This window comes from Choloepus didactylus, chromosome 8 (assembly GCF_015220235.1).
Source record: "Choloepus didactylus isolate mChoDid1 chromosome 8, mChoDid1.pri, whole genome shotgun sequence".
NCBI classification, from domain to species: Eukaryota; Metazoa; Chordata; class Mammalia; order Pilosa; family Megalonychidae; genus Choloepus; species Choloepus didactylus.
In genome coordinates, this window is record NC_051314.1 from 137,499,271 (window position 1) to 137,515,874 (window position 16,604).

The window sequence follows — 16,604 nt, forward strand, 5'->3', positions numbered from 1 at the left end:
TGTGGAAAGAAGGTAGGCAGGAAGGAGAGAATAGAGGAAATTGGCCTGTGTTTTTAAATATTTTAAATAGATGAAAATATTCAAAGTAAAAATAATTATTTCATAGAAGATTTCTCTCTATAATATTGGGCATTATGCATATTACATTGAGAAATATTTATTAAGACACTGTTTAATGCTGCAAGTAATTCAAAGGCAAATAAGATACATACCTTTTAGACTCTTAAGAAAATCAGTGCCTAGTTGGATGGTAAAGACAAATATGCAAATAAATTAGAATACAAAGCAACCATGACTGTTACACTTCTTTGAAAAGAAAAGTAGATCCTCGTATATATCTAAAGGCTGTTCAAATTTATGGTTTTAATTAGGTACAAAAATAGCATAGTTCATGTTGTTCTCCTCCCTCCCCCCTCTTGGCCTTTTTCTTATTGACCTTTAATCTTTAATAATGATATAATCAGTTTAGATACACTAAATTGTGCAGCTCTTTGATTTAGCTGGGGGCTTTTATTCCACAAATTTAGAACTAGACTATGGTCAACATTTGTCTGGAAGGCTTTAGCCAAGCCATCAATTTTTCCCAGCCAATTGCTAATTAAAGTATAGCATACATGCAGAAAAGTGGCCAAAATTATAAATGTGCAACTCAATTAAGCCATTTTTAAATTCCCAGCAACATTTTACATGGGTACATTATGATAGTGTCTAACTTGTTCGTTTTTGTTTTGTTTTGTTTTGTTTTGTTTGCTTACACTAGTAATGTATGTTAATTGTAGATAAGCTAAAAAAAAAAAATCACATAATCCTGCCATATAGAGCCAATATCTGGACATTTTGGCAAATATTCTTTCAGACTTTTTTCTAAGTCCGCACTCATCCATTCTTGTTTGCTTCCCCCAACCCTTTCTTTTTAAAATGGGGTCTTACCATACTTACTACCATAACCTTTTTTTTAATTGATAAGCATATCATTAGTATGTATGTGTGTATGTGTGTGTGTATATCATCACTTCAGATAACTGCATAGTATTTTGTTCATTGTCATTTATTTACCCAATCTCCTATTTAGGGGGATTTTTTATTACAGTCATTCTTTGTTTGTTTGTTTTTCTGAAGTCATAAACAATGCTAGAAGTTTTCTTTACCTATATCTTTATATAATTGTCTCATTATTTCCCTAGGATAAATTTCTAGGAGTGAGTTTGTACAATTTTAAAGGTTTGATAACCCTTGAAAAATATTGTACCAGCTGCCCCTCCCATTCCCTCCATCTTGATGTTAGGTGTTGTCCGTCTTTTTAATCTTTACCTAAAACTGGAACGGCATCTTACTGTTGTTTTATTGCTCATGTCTTTGGTTACCATGAATGTAGGACATTTTTTCATGTCCAGTGCTATTTGTATTTCTTTCATAATGTATTACCTGCTTGTATCCTTTGCTTATGTTTGATAAGAATGTTAGTTTTATTATTATTATTATTTGAAAGGACTCTATATATAATCAGGTCTGACAACTGAGTCATTTAGTCCATTTACTTCATCTAAATTATTGATACTTTTAAGTTAAGTACTCTTTGTCTTGCTGTTTTGTTTCTTTTCCTTTTCTTTGTTTCCTTCTGTCAGATTTGTTACTTTTTTATCAATCCATTTTTCTTCATACTAGTTTAGAAGTTATACATATACTTAGTTTCTAATCTTTATAAGGTTACCCCAGAAATTGCATTTTAAACTTAATCAATACTTTTACACCTCCTTCCAGGTATTAGGACATTAGAATATTATTTACTACCTCCTGACTTAAATATTGTTACTGCTATACATTTCATCTTTTTTCTGACTCCACAAGATACTCATGTTGTTGTATTTAGTCAATATCTCTTTAACTTTCCCCACACATTTATAAAATTCTCTCCTCTTCATTTTTTCTTGCATGTCAGACCTTATTTTGGGATCAACTTCCTTCTGCCTGCAGTACTTGCTTTAGAACAGAAGTGCTCAAAGCATGGTTCCCGAAACCGTTTCAGGGGTCTATTTTCATGGCAATACTGAGATGTCATTTGCCTTTTTCACTATGTTGACATTTGCATTGATGGGGTAAGAGCAATAATGGTCAACTTCTGACATGTTAGCCCAAATCAAGGCAGTGACACTAAACTATACTAGCGGTCCTTGTCTTCTTTACTATGCACTCACAGTAAAAAAAAAAAATGCCAGTTTCACTTAACAATGTCCTTGATGATGTAGTAAAATTGATTAATTATTTAATTTCAACCCATAAGTATACATCTTTTTTATATTTTGTATGATTCTGTGGGAAGTAATGAAATTGGAAGTGGCTTGTAAAGCATTTTTGCTCCATATTAAAATATGGTTTTCTTGATAAAAAGCACTTGTCTGACTATTTGAGTTGCAAGCTGAACTAGCCACTTTTTCCACAGAACACCATTTTTACTTGAAAGAGCAAATGACAGGTAAAAAACTGTCACTCAGACTTGGATATTTGGCAGACATGTTTTCAAAAAATGAACAAACTAAAATGAGCCTGTTACTTCAAAGATAATACCTAAGAGGATTTGTTATAAATGATAAAATTTAAGCTTTTGTGCAAAAATTAAAATTTTGGAAAATTTTTATCTGTTACTGTGAGCTTGACAGCTTCTCAAAAGATGTTTTGGATGAGATGGATGGTGGTAACTAACAAATGTAATTTTTTTTTACTATTATATGATAAAATATGTAAACATTTGAAAGATCTGCATTACTAAGTGAATCAATATTTTCCTAATGACCAATGCGTGATGTTATAAACTCATGTGTGGGTTAAAGATCTATTCAAGGTGGCAGACAGATCAATGGATTTTAATGTAACAGAACATGAGAAGTTTATTGAAATGGTTTCAGATTCCACATTGCAACTAACTTTTAAATAACTAGCACTTGTTGCATTTTGGACAGTATCAAAAAAGAATGTATACAATTGCATTAAAACACTCCTCCTTTTTCCAGTTACATATGCATGCATTATGCATGCATATGTAACTGGAGATTTGTAAAACTGGAGATTTGTAAAAATATAAAACAATGCCAGTCTTCTCAAAAAATTTGTCGTTTCATAAAAATACATTATCTGTCTTACCATATAATGGGTTTGTTATCGTTACTTATAAATGAATTAATAATTTTTTATTAGTTTTAATTTTTAGTATGGTAACTATTGATAGATATAATGCACACTGTTGATAGATATAATGCACATAAACAAAAGCTCTTTGGATTTCTTAATATTGTTTAAGAATCCAAAAAGATCAAATAAACAAAATGTTTTTAAATTGCTGCTTTAGATTTTCTTTCAGTAAGGCCTGCTGGTGGAAACTATTCAGCTTTTACTTGCCCAAATATGTCTTTATTTCATACTCATTCTTGAAAGATGTTTACAAAGATGAAATTTATTTTTATTCAACACTATGAAGATACTGTTCCACCATTTTCTAGATTTTATCTTTGCTGTTGAAAAGACAGCTGTCATCTGTTTCTTCGTTGAAAGTAACCTGTTTTTTTCTTCACTTTGGCTGGTTTTAAGATTTTTCTCTGTGATGTTTTGTAATTTTCCTCTGATATGTCTAGATATAAATTTTTTTTTATTTATCTTGCCTGGGAATTGTTGGGCTTCTTAATTCTTGATTGGTTTCTTTCATCAGTTCTGAAGAAGTCTTGGATATTCTGTGTTAACATTTTGCGTCTGCCCAATCCTCCTTCTCATCCTCTTCTAGAATTGTGATTAAACATGTATTAATTAGGCCTTATTATTATATCCTCTTTGCCTCTCCAAGCTATATTTTAGATAATTTCTTCTTTTTTACAGTCTCTCTTCAGTTGTTTCTAATCTGCTGTTAAACCCATCTATTAAGTTTTAAATTTCATTTTCTGTAGTTTTCACTTCTAGAAAGTCTGTTTGATCTTTCCAAATCTGGTAGTTCACTCTGTACCTTCCTATTACCTGCAGATATTTTCAAGCTTCTCTCTTTTTTTAGAAACATTGTAAACACTCGTTTTATAATGTGGTTATTATAGTATCTTAGGTCTTTATGGGTCTCCTTCTACTGTCTGTTATTTCTTCTGGTTCTCTACTTTGCCTCCTTATATGCTTGATTATCTTTTGATTGTGTGGTGCTTTTTTCTTAAATCTGTGTTAATAATATGAGGCCTAGATTTTAAGTTTCTTCCTTTTGGGATGATTTGTACCGAGTGCCTAGAAGCACTCCAAGTTCAGATTACTTTAAATGTAGAGCTCTGAATTATCAAAACTGAACATTTATGAGATTCTGATTCATCCTTACTCTATGGGTATAGGTAGTCCTTTGGGAATCCCAGCTTAATTTGGAAAGGGAATCCTTTTAGGATTTCCACATTGGGTAGGTCCTGAGCTTTGATATCTGTCCTCTTTATCAAACCAAAGATCAGATTTGCCATAAGCACAAATGCAGAAACATCTGTGTTCTACTTAACTCTCTGGGTTCCTGCTTTTCCTTCAGTTTTGGTTCCAGCACCCATGTTTTAAACCATTTTGAGAAACCGCCTCCAAAAATAGTATGTTTTTAAATTTTAGTCTAACCATAAAAACAGGGAATTCTTGCCATAGTAATGACTTTGACCTCTTACCTTGTAAGTCAGCAAAATTCATTCAGTAAGCATTGAAAGGCAGTATAGTGTGTAGTGGGTAGAATCAGGGTTGTGGAATCAGACTGCCTGGGTGTGAATCCTGGCTTTGCCCACCTACTAATATGTGAATTTGTGCAAGGGGTACTTAATAATAATGTGCCTTGGTTTCTTCATCTATGAAATGCGCATAATAACAAAGCTTTCCCTCATTTGGTTGTTATGAGGAGCAAATGAAAGAAGGTAAGTGAACATTTCAGTCAGGTGCCTAGGAAGTTTTCAATATGTATTCACTATTAATATGTTAGACATTTACTGAGTAAACAAACAGACCTATATTAAGTTCCCTTGGTCTTTGGTTTTTTTCAAGTTGGGAAAGTAGTCATACTTGCATGAACACATAGAGAGCTAGTAAAGAGCATTAATTAAGCTATTTACTTAAGTAATGATGAATTTTGAAAATAATTTAATGTTTTATAAATTTCTGACTACAGTAGCTAAGAATCAATGCTTTTTAATAAAGGTAACTTCTAAACAAGGACTTTAAGAAAGTGGAAATATACAGGTTGACGATGATGGCATGGGTTTGTCATGAGCAGCAACCGTGAATGTAGTATTGGTGCCAATACTTTAAATTTGTACATAGGTTTTAAAGTGGTTCCTTATGTCAGATTCTCACTACTATCCTATGAGAGGATATTTATTTTCTACTTTGTTGATGAGAAAAGCAAGGCCTAGGAAATTAAGTGTGGAATAGTAGCAAGAGATGGGTTGGCACCATCATTTTAAAGGGCAGCTTGGTGATCCCTAGTAAAGGCGAGGGTGTATGTACATACCCTATGACCCAGCAATTTTATCTCTAGAAATATATCCTAGGGGAAATTCTGGAGCATGTTTACACATTTAATGTATAAATTCATTGTAACACCATTAATAACAGTGAAAAAGTAAAAGTAACCTAGTGGAACAATGGAATAAAAACTGACTTATTTATACCAGGGTATATTATATAGCAATTAAAATAAATAATATAGATCTATATGTATTAATATGGATAAATCAAAAGACATAAAACTAAATGGAATAAGCTTGTTGCAAAGGATAAATATCGTGTGATGTTGTTTATGTAAAAGTTAAAACTTATTAATGGTATCACATATATTGTTTATGGATTTCTACAAGGATAGAAAAAGTATAAAGAAGTAAAATACAAAACATACCCACTAACTTTAGAACAATGCTTATTTGTGGGGGGGGGGGGGGTACAGGGAGAGCTGATGCAAATATGCCAAAGGGGTAACATCTGTTTATCTTCGATGGTACCTAGGTATTTATTATATTGTTTTCTTTATGCATAAAGTAATTTTTTTCAAATAAATAAGCTTTAAAAAAAAAAAAGAGAAGGAGGGAGGGAAGGAAGAAAAAAGAGCTTTGGAAGCAAATAGACCTTGGTTCAAATCCTAGCACCACTACTTCTAATGGTAAAGCTTACCCAAATTCCTTTGTCTCTCTGAACCTCAGTTTCTCATCTATAAAGTGGGATAATCATAACTTCTCTGAAGTTGTTGTGAGAAGTAAATGAAATCATATATATAAAGTGCCTAGTATAGTATCTAACTTTTTATAGCCACTCAATAAATGGTATTTTGTTAATGATTTACCCAAGGTAACATAGCTAGTCTTTGGCAGATCTAGGATTTGAACTTAGTTTGACTCTGGGTCCAGTGCTTCTTCCACTGCTTAAGAATTACGTGAATAAAATATTTTTGATGAAGAAACAGATCATCACCATCTAGCTCTAATTATTAGTTGATAACATCACCAGAGATGCAGACTTCACTCCTGCTGTATTCCACATACCTCCACAGCCCTACTGAGAATCTTAAATTTTTAATGTCTGGCAATCAAGTCAAATCTAGAAGCAAGAAAGTCTTTAAATTTTCGTTTTTCAATGACACTGCAAGTATAAAATAAGAAACATTGGAATCAAGAAAAGAGAAACTTTAACTTTTACTATATTGAGTAGTTTAGGCAAGGTTAAATTGTCAAGATGAACAACCCCAGAATCTCAGTGGCCGCCCACAGGAAATGTTTATTTCGTGCTCACATTACATGTCTGTCATGGCTCTGCTCCATACCCTCTTCACGCTGGAACTTGAGCTGAAGGAGCAGCCCCTTCTTGTCTGAGACATTAGAGGACTCACAGCAGAGAGAAAAGAGAAGCTCAAATCCACAGTGGCTCTCAGTGCTTCTAATCAGAAGTGATGTCCTTGGCTTCCACTCACATTTCATTAGCCAAAGAAGTTACATGGCCAAATCTGAAGTTCTATAGGGAGGGATGTGTAAGCCTGCCACAGCATGGACAGTTAAAAGAATCTACCACACCTCTCTCTCTAAGCCAGCTCCGCAGATAAACTCACTACTCTCCCCGCTATGTGGGACATGACTCCCAGGGGTGTGAATCTCCCTGGCAATGCAGGATATGACTTCTGGGGATGAACCTCGACCTGGCATCATGGGATTGAGAACATCTTCTTGACCAAAAGAGGGATGTGAAATGAAACAAAATAAAGCTTCAGTGGCTAAGAGATTTCAAATAGAGTCGAGAGGTCATTCTGGAGGTTATTCTTATGCATTATATAGATATTACTTTTTTGTTTCGAGGGTATTAGAATAGATAAAAGGAAATACATGAAACAGTTAAACTGTAATCCAGTAGCCTTGATTCTTGGTGATAATAGTATAACTATATAGCTTTTATGGGGTGACATTTGATTATGAAAACCTTGTGACTGACACTCCCTTTATCCACTGTATGGGCATATGAGTAATAAAATAAAGACAAATAAATAAATAATAAGGAGGGATATGGGATACTTTGGATGGGTTTTTTGTTTTGTTTTGTTTTTTGGAGTAATGAAGATGTTCTAAAATTGATTGTGGTAATGAATGCACAGTTATGTACTGATACTGTGAGCCATTGGTTGTATTCCTTGGATGGACTATATAATTGTGAAGATATCTCAATAAAATTGCATTTAAAAAATCTAATAGGTTCAAAATTTTATACTCTAGTTATTTTGTCAGAGAGATGCTTAGCTACTGAGATGATATAGGAAGTCAAGTGTGAAACAATAGGCAGTTGTCTAATTTTAATATGTTTATGTATAAATAATAGACATATAACATATGCCATATATATCTGTAATATAATTTTTGTTATTTTTATAATTAACTTATAAAATAAATGCTAAATACATTTCAAGAAACATTAAAAAAATCTACCCAGTTATTCTAAGATTAGATCTATTCCTATGAACAATGCATGGGTGTTGGCTGCTAAAAAAACGTTCTAAATATCTGGTCATTGAGGAATATAAAACATTAGGCTGAATGAGTTGAGAGGTCAGTTGATGAAGGGCCTTGAATTCCCTGTTCCTCAGCTATCTCTGGACTCCTGAAAAAGTATTGCAGACTAGAAGGAGAAAGTTAATTTGTGATAATGTTTTCAAAGATTTGGCTTGATTAAATTAGCCTGTTTTTTAACTTCTGCTTTTCCTTCTTTTGTTAACAGTGTCATCAGCAAAGTCGTTCCAGCCCCGGAGGCTAAGCCGGCTCCTTCTTTGAACAGACCTAAAACCCCACCCCCGTCCCCACCCCCCTGCACCTGCCGCCCGCCCAGCCCTTGCCGCTCCTGGCCCCGTGCAGCGCCTCGCCCGCCCTCCTGCCTTCGCCTTCCCCGGCCCTCTCTGTGGCAGGGAGCTCCAAAACCCCGGTCCGAAGCGTGGTGACTGAGACAGTCAGCACTTACGTGGTGCGTGCTGTTGTGTTTTTGCAGCACTTAAGAAGTAGTTACTTAAGTTTATTACTCTTTTATCATGAAGATATTCTCAATTAAAAAGAAGTGTCATATGGGTCATTAGAGAATTTCAGAGGCAACTCTTGTGGTTAGAAAGGTATTTTACTGCAATTTCAAGCTCTTGAAAATCCCTTGGCCGAAAAGTGTTAATACCACAATATTTAGTGAGTCAGTTTCTACAAACAATGTCAAAGCATTATTTTCCTTCATTTCATATTGTTTTGAAATGTGACTGTATACATTTCACATTTATATGAAATATTGAATTTCTTGATCCAGCAATTAAATTATTTTTTTTTATAATTTACCTAAAGTACACAGATCTTATTGGCCGGCTAATGTTTCTGAGTAGTCTTCAGAGGTAACAGCACTTTTTATAGTATTTCACCAGCTAAGATCCGGAATATGCCAGTGCTTGCATATTAAGTGGAAATGAACTTTTAGACACAAAGCTTCCGGAGTATCCATACCTGTCTTCAGATTATAAAACTCGAAATGTGGGACGGGTTCACATTGTTCTGGAACTGTTTTAGGTGGGGTTCCCCATACTTAATAATAGCAAGGATTTCAAATCTGGATTCAGCCTCATGCAGCTTGTTCTTATTCAAACTCTGCATTCAACCTAATAAAGAAGTTATCTGTATAAATATGCCCTTTGGGCACTGCAGAGTGACACACAAACACAACAAAATGGTTCAGGCACATAAAGGCCCCAGTGTGCTGACATTGCTGTGACTGCCAAACGTGTGGATGGCAACATGAGCCCAATGACGGCTCTGATCTTTGTGACGAGGTATCTTATTGGAAAGTGACTGGGTATGGCTCAGGATTTTGCTGTTAGAAACTGAACAAATATCATATCTTTTTAAAGATTTTGATAGGAAATTTCAACAAATTGTTAAATATTTGAGGCATTATAATGATGGAAAGTGTAATAAGAGATTCTTAAATATATTGAGAGGATGCAAAGACATGAAAAATTAATAGAAAAATTTTAAATTAGCAAATTAAGCCAAAAATAGAACATTCAAGAAACAGTTGCTATAGCTGTTTGACAAAACGTCATCCCAAGATGGGTTGGTCAGGGAAGATTTTTATATTTAACATCCTAAACTTCCATTTCTTCATCTATAATTAAGGGTTGGTGTCAGACTAAATGATCTCCATGGTATGTTCTAGCTCTAGCATTCTGATTCCCCTGTGGATTTGGAGCTAAGTCCCTGGAGAAGGATCAGATTTGAATAGTCAGTGTGGATGAAAAGCCTTCTTTCTCCTAAAGAGACACTTTGTACACAGAGGATAAAATGTGTGCTTTCGAGGAAAGACATAGGCTTTGGAACAAAAAGGCTGATTCTGTCACTGCCTATAGTGTGGCTTCAGAAATACCACTTAAATGCTGTGAGCTCCAGTTTCCCCTCCCTTAACCTAGGCGAGGGTTGTTTTGTGATGATTAAACAAAGAAAGATGTTTGAAAGAGCTTAGTAACCTGTGCCATGCTGGGTGTTAGCTGTGATGGATATGACAGCCAGTCCTCATCAGCACACAGAGGCACTGCCTTCCACCTTCAGGAGAGGTCAGCCAGCAGCAGGACTGGCCACGCACCATAGCCCGAGGGCGAAGATGCTGGGCCATCCTCAGCCCCCAGACAGCTGGTACGTGGTGACTGCTGGTTCTTTCCCCATGTTTCTTTTTCTCTCAAAAGTAGTGAGGGAGTAGATCAGAGTTGTAGCTGCCCATGGATTTCTTTAAGAGGCTTTCATATGAACATGGTGTGCCTTTGTGGAGACTTGTCAAAATGATAGGCCTTAAAACAAACATATCGGTAGAATGAAATACACGTACCCCCAACACACCCCTCACACACAAAGCCACTTCTTTTTTGCATTGTCTAGTCAGTGTGATATTTGAAAGTATAGGAAGAGACCATAACCTTGCAAAATAAGCAGATTGAAATGATATACTATTTTATTATAAGAACTTTTGAAACTCAGCTTCTAGTGGTTGCTGTTTCTGAATGTCTGTCATGGAATTGTTTCTTCCCAGTTGTTCTGGTTAATATGGTTTTGAAGAAATGGTACAATTAGGGATGCTTCCTATTTAGAACTGCTCTAACTTAGGTAAAATAAACTGAAGAGCATGCAATATTTGTGGCAAAATAATGTTTAAATCTGTAGCTGTTTTGGCCTCCTCAGCCCCTTGTTTTATTTGCCCTTTAGTTGATTGTACTTTACTGAAAATGTCATAAAGGGAATGGAAAGTTACTTAGTAACAACTCTTTTATATCCTTGATCTTATCAGCTAGTTCAGGAGAGGGGTTTGGCTAATAAGTAATAAAGTGATACATGTACATTTGGCTGTATATATTAATTCCATGCCGATGAATGTGATTGAGGAAACTACATATGGTTGAGCTCTATAGCTTTCAAAAATGTCAATTGTTACTGCTATAAAGACCTTAATAATTAAGGATTTATGTGTTTACAGTATATTTTTAGAATATCAGGATTCATTAGAAATGTCTTATCACCAAGCGCTTAGTAGCTATTTTTCTTTTCCATGTGATCCCAGTACAGGGAACATCGTGATCGTGGCCTTAGTAAATTAAGTGTTAGTCTACTATATTTAATTTTTTTACTTTTATTTGTCTGTTTATTAGATTTACAGTATAAAGTAATGATTCTTATCCTGCCCTCTTTTTGGTTCTTTTTCTGCATTCCATCTCTCTTTTTGCTTCTTCCTTCTCTAAAAACATCAGATCAGAGACGAGTGGGGTAATCAGATCTGGATCTGTCCCGGATGTAACAAACCTGACGATGGAAGCCCAATGATTGGTTGTGATGACTGTGATGACTGGTACCACTGGTAAGTGGCCAGGGCCTGGGCACACACAGTGAACATTGCCTCGTGGCAGTTGGGGCCCCTGGGCACACACAGTTGGCATTGCCTCATGGTGGTCAGGCTCCCTGGGCACACACAATGGGCATTGCCTCGTGGCGGTCGGAGTCCCTGGGCACATGCAGTGGGCATTGCCTCATGGCAGTCGGGCTCCCTGGGTACACACAGTGGACATTGCCTCATGGTGGTCAGAGCCCCTGGGTACACACAGTGGACATTGCCTCATGGTCATTGGGCCCCCTGGGCACATACAGTGGACATTGCCTCATGGTGGTCGGGCTCCCTGGGTACACACAGTGGGCATTGCCTCATGGTGGTCAGGCTCCCTGGGCACACACAGTGGGCATTGCCTCATGGCAGTCGGAGCCCCTGGGCACACACAGTGGCCATTGCTTCATGGCATTCAGAGCCCCTGGGCACACGCAGTGGGCATTGCCTCATGGCAGTCGGGCTCCCTGGGTACACACAGTGGACATTGCCTCATGGTGGTCAGGGACCCCGGGGCACACACACAGTGATATTGCTACATAGTGGCATCTCCACCCTCTGAGAGGATAAATTCATAGATTCGATTAGGGACCCTGGACTGTCCTGGAACCTCTCCCAATTCAACTACTAAGAATGGTATACAGAGTAAAACCTCTGAGCCCTGTTTCCCTAGTGTAATACTGACATAATACTTGCTTTCTAAAATTATCTTAAGAAAATAATCCTAAGTAAAATGTGATTACAAAAAGCAAGAGGTTTTGGACTATTATTATTGAGCCTAAATTCCAAATGTTTTGCATAGTTGATCTATCCTTCTTATAAAAAAAAAACAATAAGAAGAAATGCAGGGTGTTCCCTTTTCTCTCTTTCCAGTAATTTAAGAGCTGCAGTACTTGACCAGAGGTGACCCCTTTGTAGGCACGGTACAAACCTCAGAAATGAAAGGCTCTGTTTTTCAAACCTCTTCAGCAGCTCCCAAAAACTGAAGAAGCTCCACCAAAATTTATCAATAGTCTTCCCATTTTATCAGATACAAAAAGATAGGCATCTGTCTAGTTACTTGATACATGATATCTATATGATAGAAACAAAATAGTTGCTCAAAAGAATTATATTCCTGGCTGAAAGGATGAATGAAATAATTAACTTCTCCAATAGGCCCTATAAAAAGGGGGCATTATGTTAACAACAATCCACATGCCCAACAATAGTGCTACATAAATTAGAGCTGTTTGGCTTTGATTTCTGGTAAATATACATTAGACTTTAAAAATTACTTTAAAACATAAAAAGGAAAAGAATATATAGACAGCCTGTTGGATTTCTCTGAAATCTTTTTTCCCTCAATGCATAGGCCCTGCGTTGGAATAATGGCTGCCCCACCAGAAGAAATGCAGTGGTTCTGTCCCAAATGTGCCAACAAGAAGAAGGATAAAAAGCACAAAAAGAGGAAGCACCGGGCACACTGAGGGCTCCCCGTGGCCTGAGCAGCAGCAAGTCAGGCTCCTGTCCTGGCGCCCCTGGACGGGAGTTGGTGCAATTCTGCCATCACATCTACCACCAAATTCTTGCACAAAATGAATCTTGGAAGATCGAGGACAAGGATACGCCGTCCACTCTGGATTTTTCCCTTCCAAAACAGACTGGCCCCTGTGGGTTCCGTGGTAGCGTGATTAAAGAGAAACTCAAACGGAGACACGGCCAAACGACAGCCACACCTCCGTTTTTCTATTACCAGTGACAAGTATTAATAAAAAAAAAATCAGACATCTTCCCTCTTGATTTTCTTTGTTCTCTCCAGGGCCTTTTCATTAAGGTACTAGATGAGAAGATGATGTATAAACTGCCTTGACTGTAATTTAAGGATGATGTCATTAGCTTGTACACAGTTTTCAACCTCCTTTCCTCTGTAGTAAGAGAATCATAAAAACACAAAAGAGAACTCCAGTTGGGGTATTGGTAAATATTTTTGTGATGAGAATATATGAAGCTTTACCTCCCCCGCCCCTCGTTTTTAGTACTAACATGGAAAATGTTCAGGTTTTTGTGAAATACCTTATATTTTTTAAGAAAAGGGTTTCTATCATGTCCTGTTTACTTTGGTGCAAATTATTTTTGTTTACTATAACATATTTTATATTGTTGTTGCATTCTAATTTTGCCCTTCTTGAAACTGCTGGAGTCTCCTCACTGCTTGTACATTTCATCAACTTGTATAAAAACTCTTCATACTAAAGGATTTCCCCTAATGTAAATAATAAATATTTATGAAGTAGTTATTTTTTAAATTTTTATCGTGCTTAATTCTGGCTTTCTCTGAAATCAACTGTGATTTCAGCCATGTCTATAATGACTGCTGTACATAAAGCAAAGAAGGCTAGAAAAAAAAGAGCCATAGTTCTAAGTAATTTACCTGCAGTTGAACCTGTGCAGTGCCCAAACTTGTGGGAAAAGGACCCTAGCAGTTGGAAGGAAAACAAGGCAATTTAAACTTAACAGTTTATGATTTGAAATTGTTTTTGTTTGTTATCTATTTTGTCTCTGTAAATTTCTTTAGCTTACTTTTATTAAAAGGACATGTAGATTCCATGAAAGTAAAAAAAAAACATACTGTAGCATTTTGTGTTTATATTGTTTTATTTCTGCAAAGCTGTTCATTGATACTGAGATTTAAGGCTAAAATGAAGTATATTATGAATTTTTTTTTAAGAAAACTCATCAAATTTCAGGGTATCACAAAACTTTATTATATTACTATACTGCCCACTATTTATTATATGTTATCGATGTCTGAGAGGTAAACCAAATATTTTATTTTTAATGTAAAGCATCAAATTTAATTTTATTAGCATATTTTAGTAACTTTGGAATAAATATGAACTCTTACTTGATTTTGACATAATCCCAGTTGGGCCAGTGTGATGGATATCTTGAATGCTAGATTATGGGCTTTGAACCTAGTACAGATCTATTCATAGAAATTGTGATTTTTAAAAAAAAAAATGCAAAGAAAATTGATATTCATGTATGGACTAATCATATTTTAAAACGTATTATGTGGTTAGAGAAATGAGGTTCTTCTGCCATGAATGTTAAATTGCAAATCAGTGGAAATGGACTAGATCTTCTAAGAGTGCAGTATTACATTGCCCTTCTTGTTCTGGAGGCCAAACTTTTCTATCCCTGCAAAGAAACAAAACATATATATGTTGAGATGTGTTTTTTGATTTATTAATTTGAGATCATTCTAAATACTTTATACAATATTTTCACATGCACAAATATACCCATTAGTGCTCTTTGGAGAGGGTTGAGAGTGGGGGAAGTGCAAAATAAAGATTATTGGCTGTTTCCTAGTTTGCTTTTCCATTTTCTTTATTTAGGATTTAGTTCCTCGCAGCATGGTCAGTGGCTCTGAAGTTGCCACGTTTAAGTGAGCAGGACATGCTACTGCCATAGGAATGGAGGGACCACGATATAACTTTCCCCCCAATCCAACTGTCTGAAAGACTTCGGCCCATGCTACATTTAAGGAATTTCAATCAGTTTGTTGTCCCTTGCTATTTCATGGTTGCTTTCCTAAATCCAGTTCATGATTTTATAAATGGTCTTTGCAATAATAAAACCAAAGAATCATTTTCAGGGGTTGGATAGCTCAAGGGATTAGTAATGGAATACAGAGCCTTTCACCTCTAGGTCAGTGAGTTGGAGCCAGTCCAAGTCACTGGAGACCAAAAGTTGTTACCATCTTATGACTGTTCAGTAGCCTGTGTGACATGAACTGGTGGGGCTTGGTCTCTAGTGGATGGCTGTCCAGGACACCAACCAAAGGAAGTTCAAGAAACTGCAAAAGGAAAAAAGAAAGAAAGAAGTAAATGTGGATTAGAAAATGAAACGCCTGCATTACAAGGAAAAGTTACAAATTTGAGCATAATTGTTCTCCGTGAAGTAGTACTGAAGCCAAAGAGCAACTTACAAATACTACAGACATTACAAAGAGCATGGAGATTAATTTACTTCCCTTAATGAAGTTGAACGTAATAGGAAAAGAAAAAGCTTATATTGGGCAGGAGAGGAGAGGGCTACATTGGAAAAATGATTTAATTGGGAGAAAAACTCTAAGGAAACATGAATTTGACTTGAAGGAGAAGAAATCCTAAGAAGCAGCAGGAATTTGAGGAACTACTAGTACTGAGAGAGGAATGACAAGTATTTCCCTTTAAAAGGTTAGATATTTTCCAAGAAAGAAAATCATGAACCATTTTAATTTATTCTGACACTATTATTTGACTTAAGTATCAATAGTTTAGAAAGAGAAGGGGTCAAGAAAAGTAAGACTGTTCTTGCTAGCAATTTTATTGGAGGAGATGGTATTTAAGTAACATGCACAGGAAACCAAGCACCCCTTGTAGGGAGATAATCTGCCTTCAGAGCCATCTGTAGCTTGCAGAGCATCATTTCTGTGGCAAAGTGTTTCTCCTCTGGAGGTGTCAGCAGCTAAGTACAGTGAGGATCTTTATCCTCTGACTGATTTGTGGTTCCAAATGTCTGTCCTGAAGAAAATCAGAAGGTATCAGAGTCTTCTGACTTTGTCGGGCTTTTTTAGAGATAAAATATAGTGTATTGCTCTACTGTGTCACCTAAAAACGCCTTTGTTCTCCTTTCAATAGGACGATTAAACAAAGACCTCCTAACCAAATTAAAGTATAAAATGAACACTGAGATATGGAAACCTTGCCAGTTAAGAAGGCTAATGAATAAAGCTCACTGAAGGCACGCTGGCTAAGTTTTCAATACAAATAGTTTTATGGCCAATCTCTTTAGATCATAGCAGTTTTCTTTAGAAGTTTGAGTCTAAAAGTGGATGAGGTACCTTGACTGCAGAATGAAATAGATAATGTTCTGAATAACGTCTCTTTCCACAATAGTATCAGTCATTCTGTTAGGAAGCTATTTCTTTGAGAATCTTGGATTAGTTGTAGCCTGAAAAGTATAAAGTAACTCCTAATCCATGTGTGCAGGCCAGTAGATGACACTGTAATTAGATATTTAGGAAGACAGCTGAACAGTTTATTCTTAATTTGATTTAAATATATGCATTCCATTTACATGTGAATTATTAAAACAATGACTAGTTACCATCCTGGACAACTCAGTTTTTAATTGGTGTGTATAAAATAAACTGTTTTAAATACTTTCATCTG

General features: G+C 36.0%; 1 protein-coding gene across 1 annotated transcript in view; it reads left to right on the plus strand.

The window, feature by feature from the left end:
• Positions 1 to 14,756, plus strand: part of TAF3 (TATA-box binding protein associated factor 3) — a 207,763-nt gene extending 193,007 nt beyond the window's left edge. The window contains 4 exon segments of the mRNA XM_037845142.1: positions 8,233 to 8,324; positions 8,327 to 8,472; positions 11,273 to 11,379; positions 12,755 to 14,756. Coding sequence (XP_037701070.1) covers positions 8,233 to 8,324; positions 8,327 to 8,472; positions 11,273 to 11,379; positions 12,755 to 12,869 — 460 coding nt within the window. The 3' untranslated portion in view covers positions 12,870 to 14,756.
• The last annotated feature ends 1,848 nt before the right edge of the window (positions 14,757 to 16,604 follow it).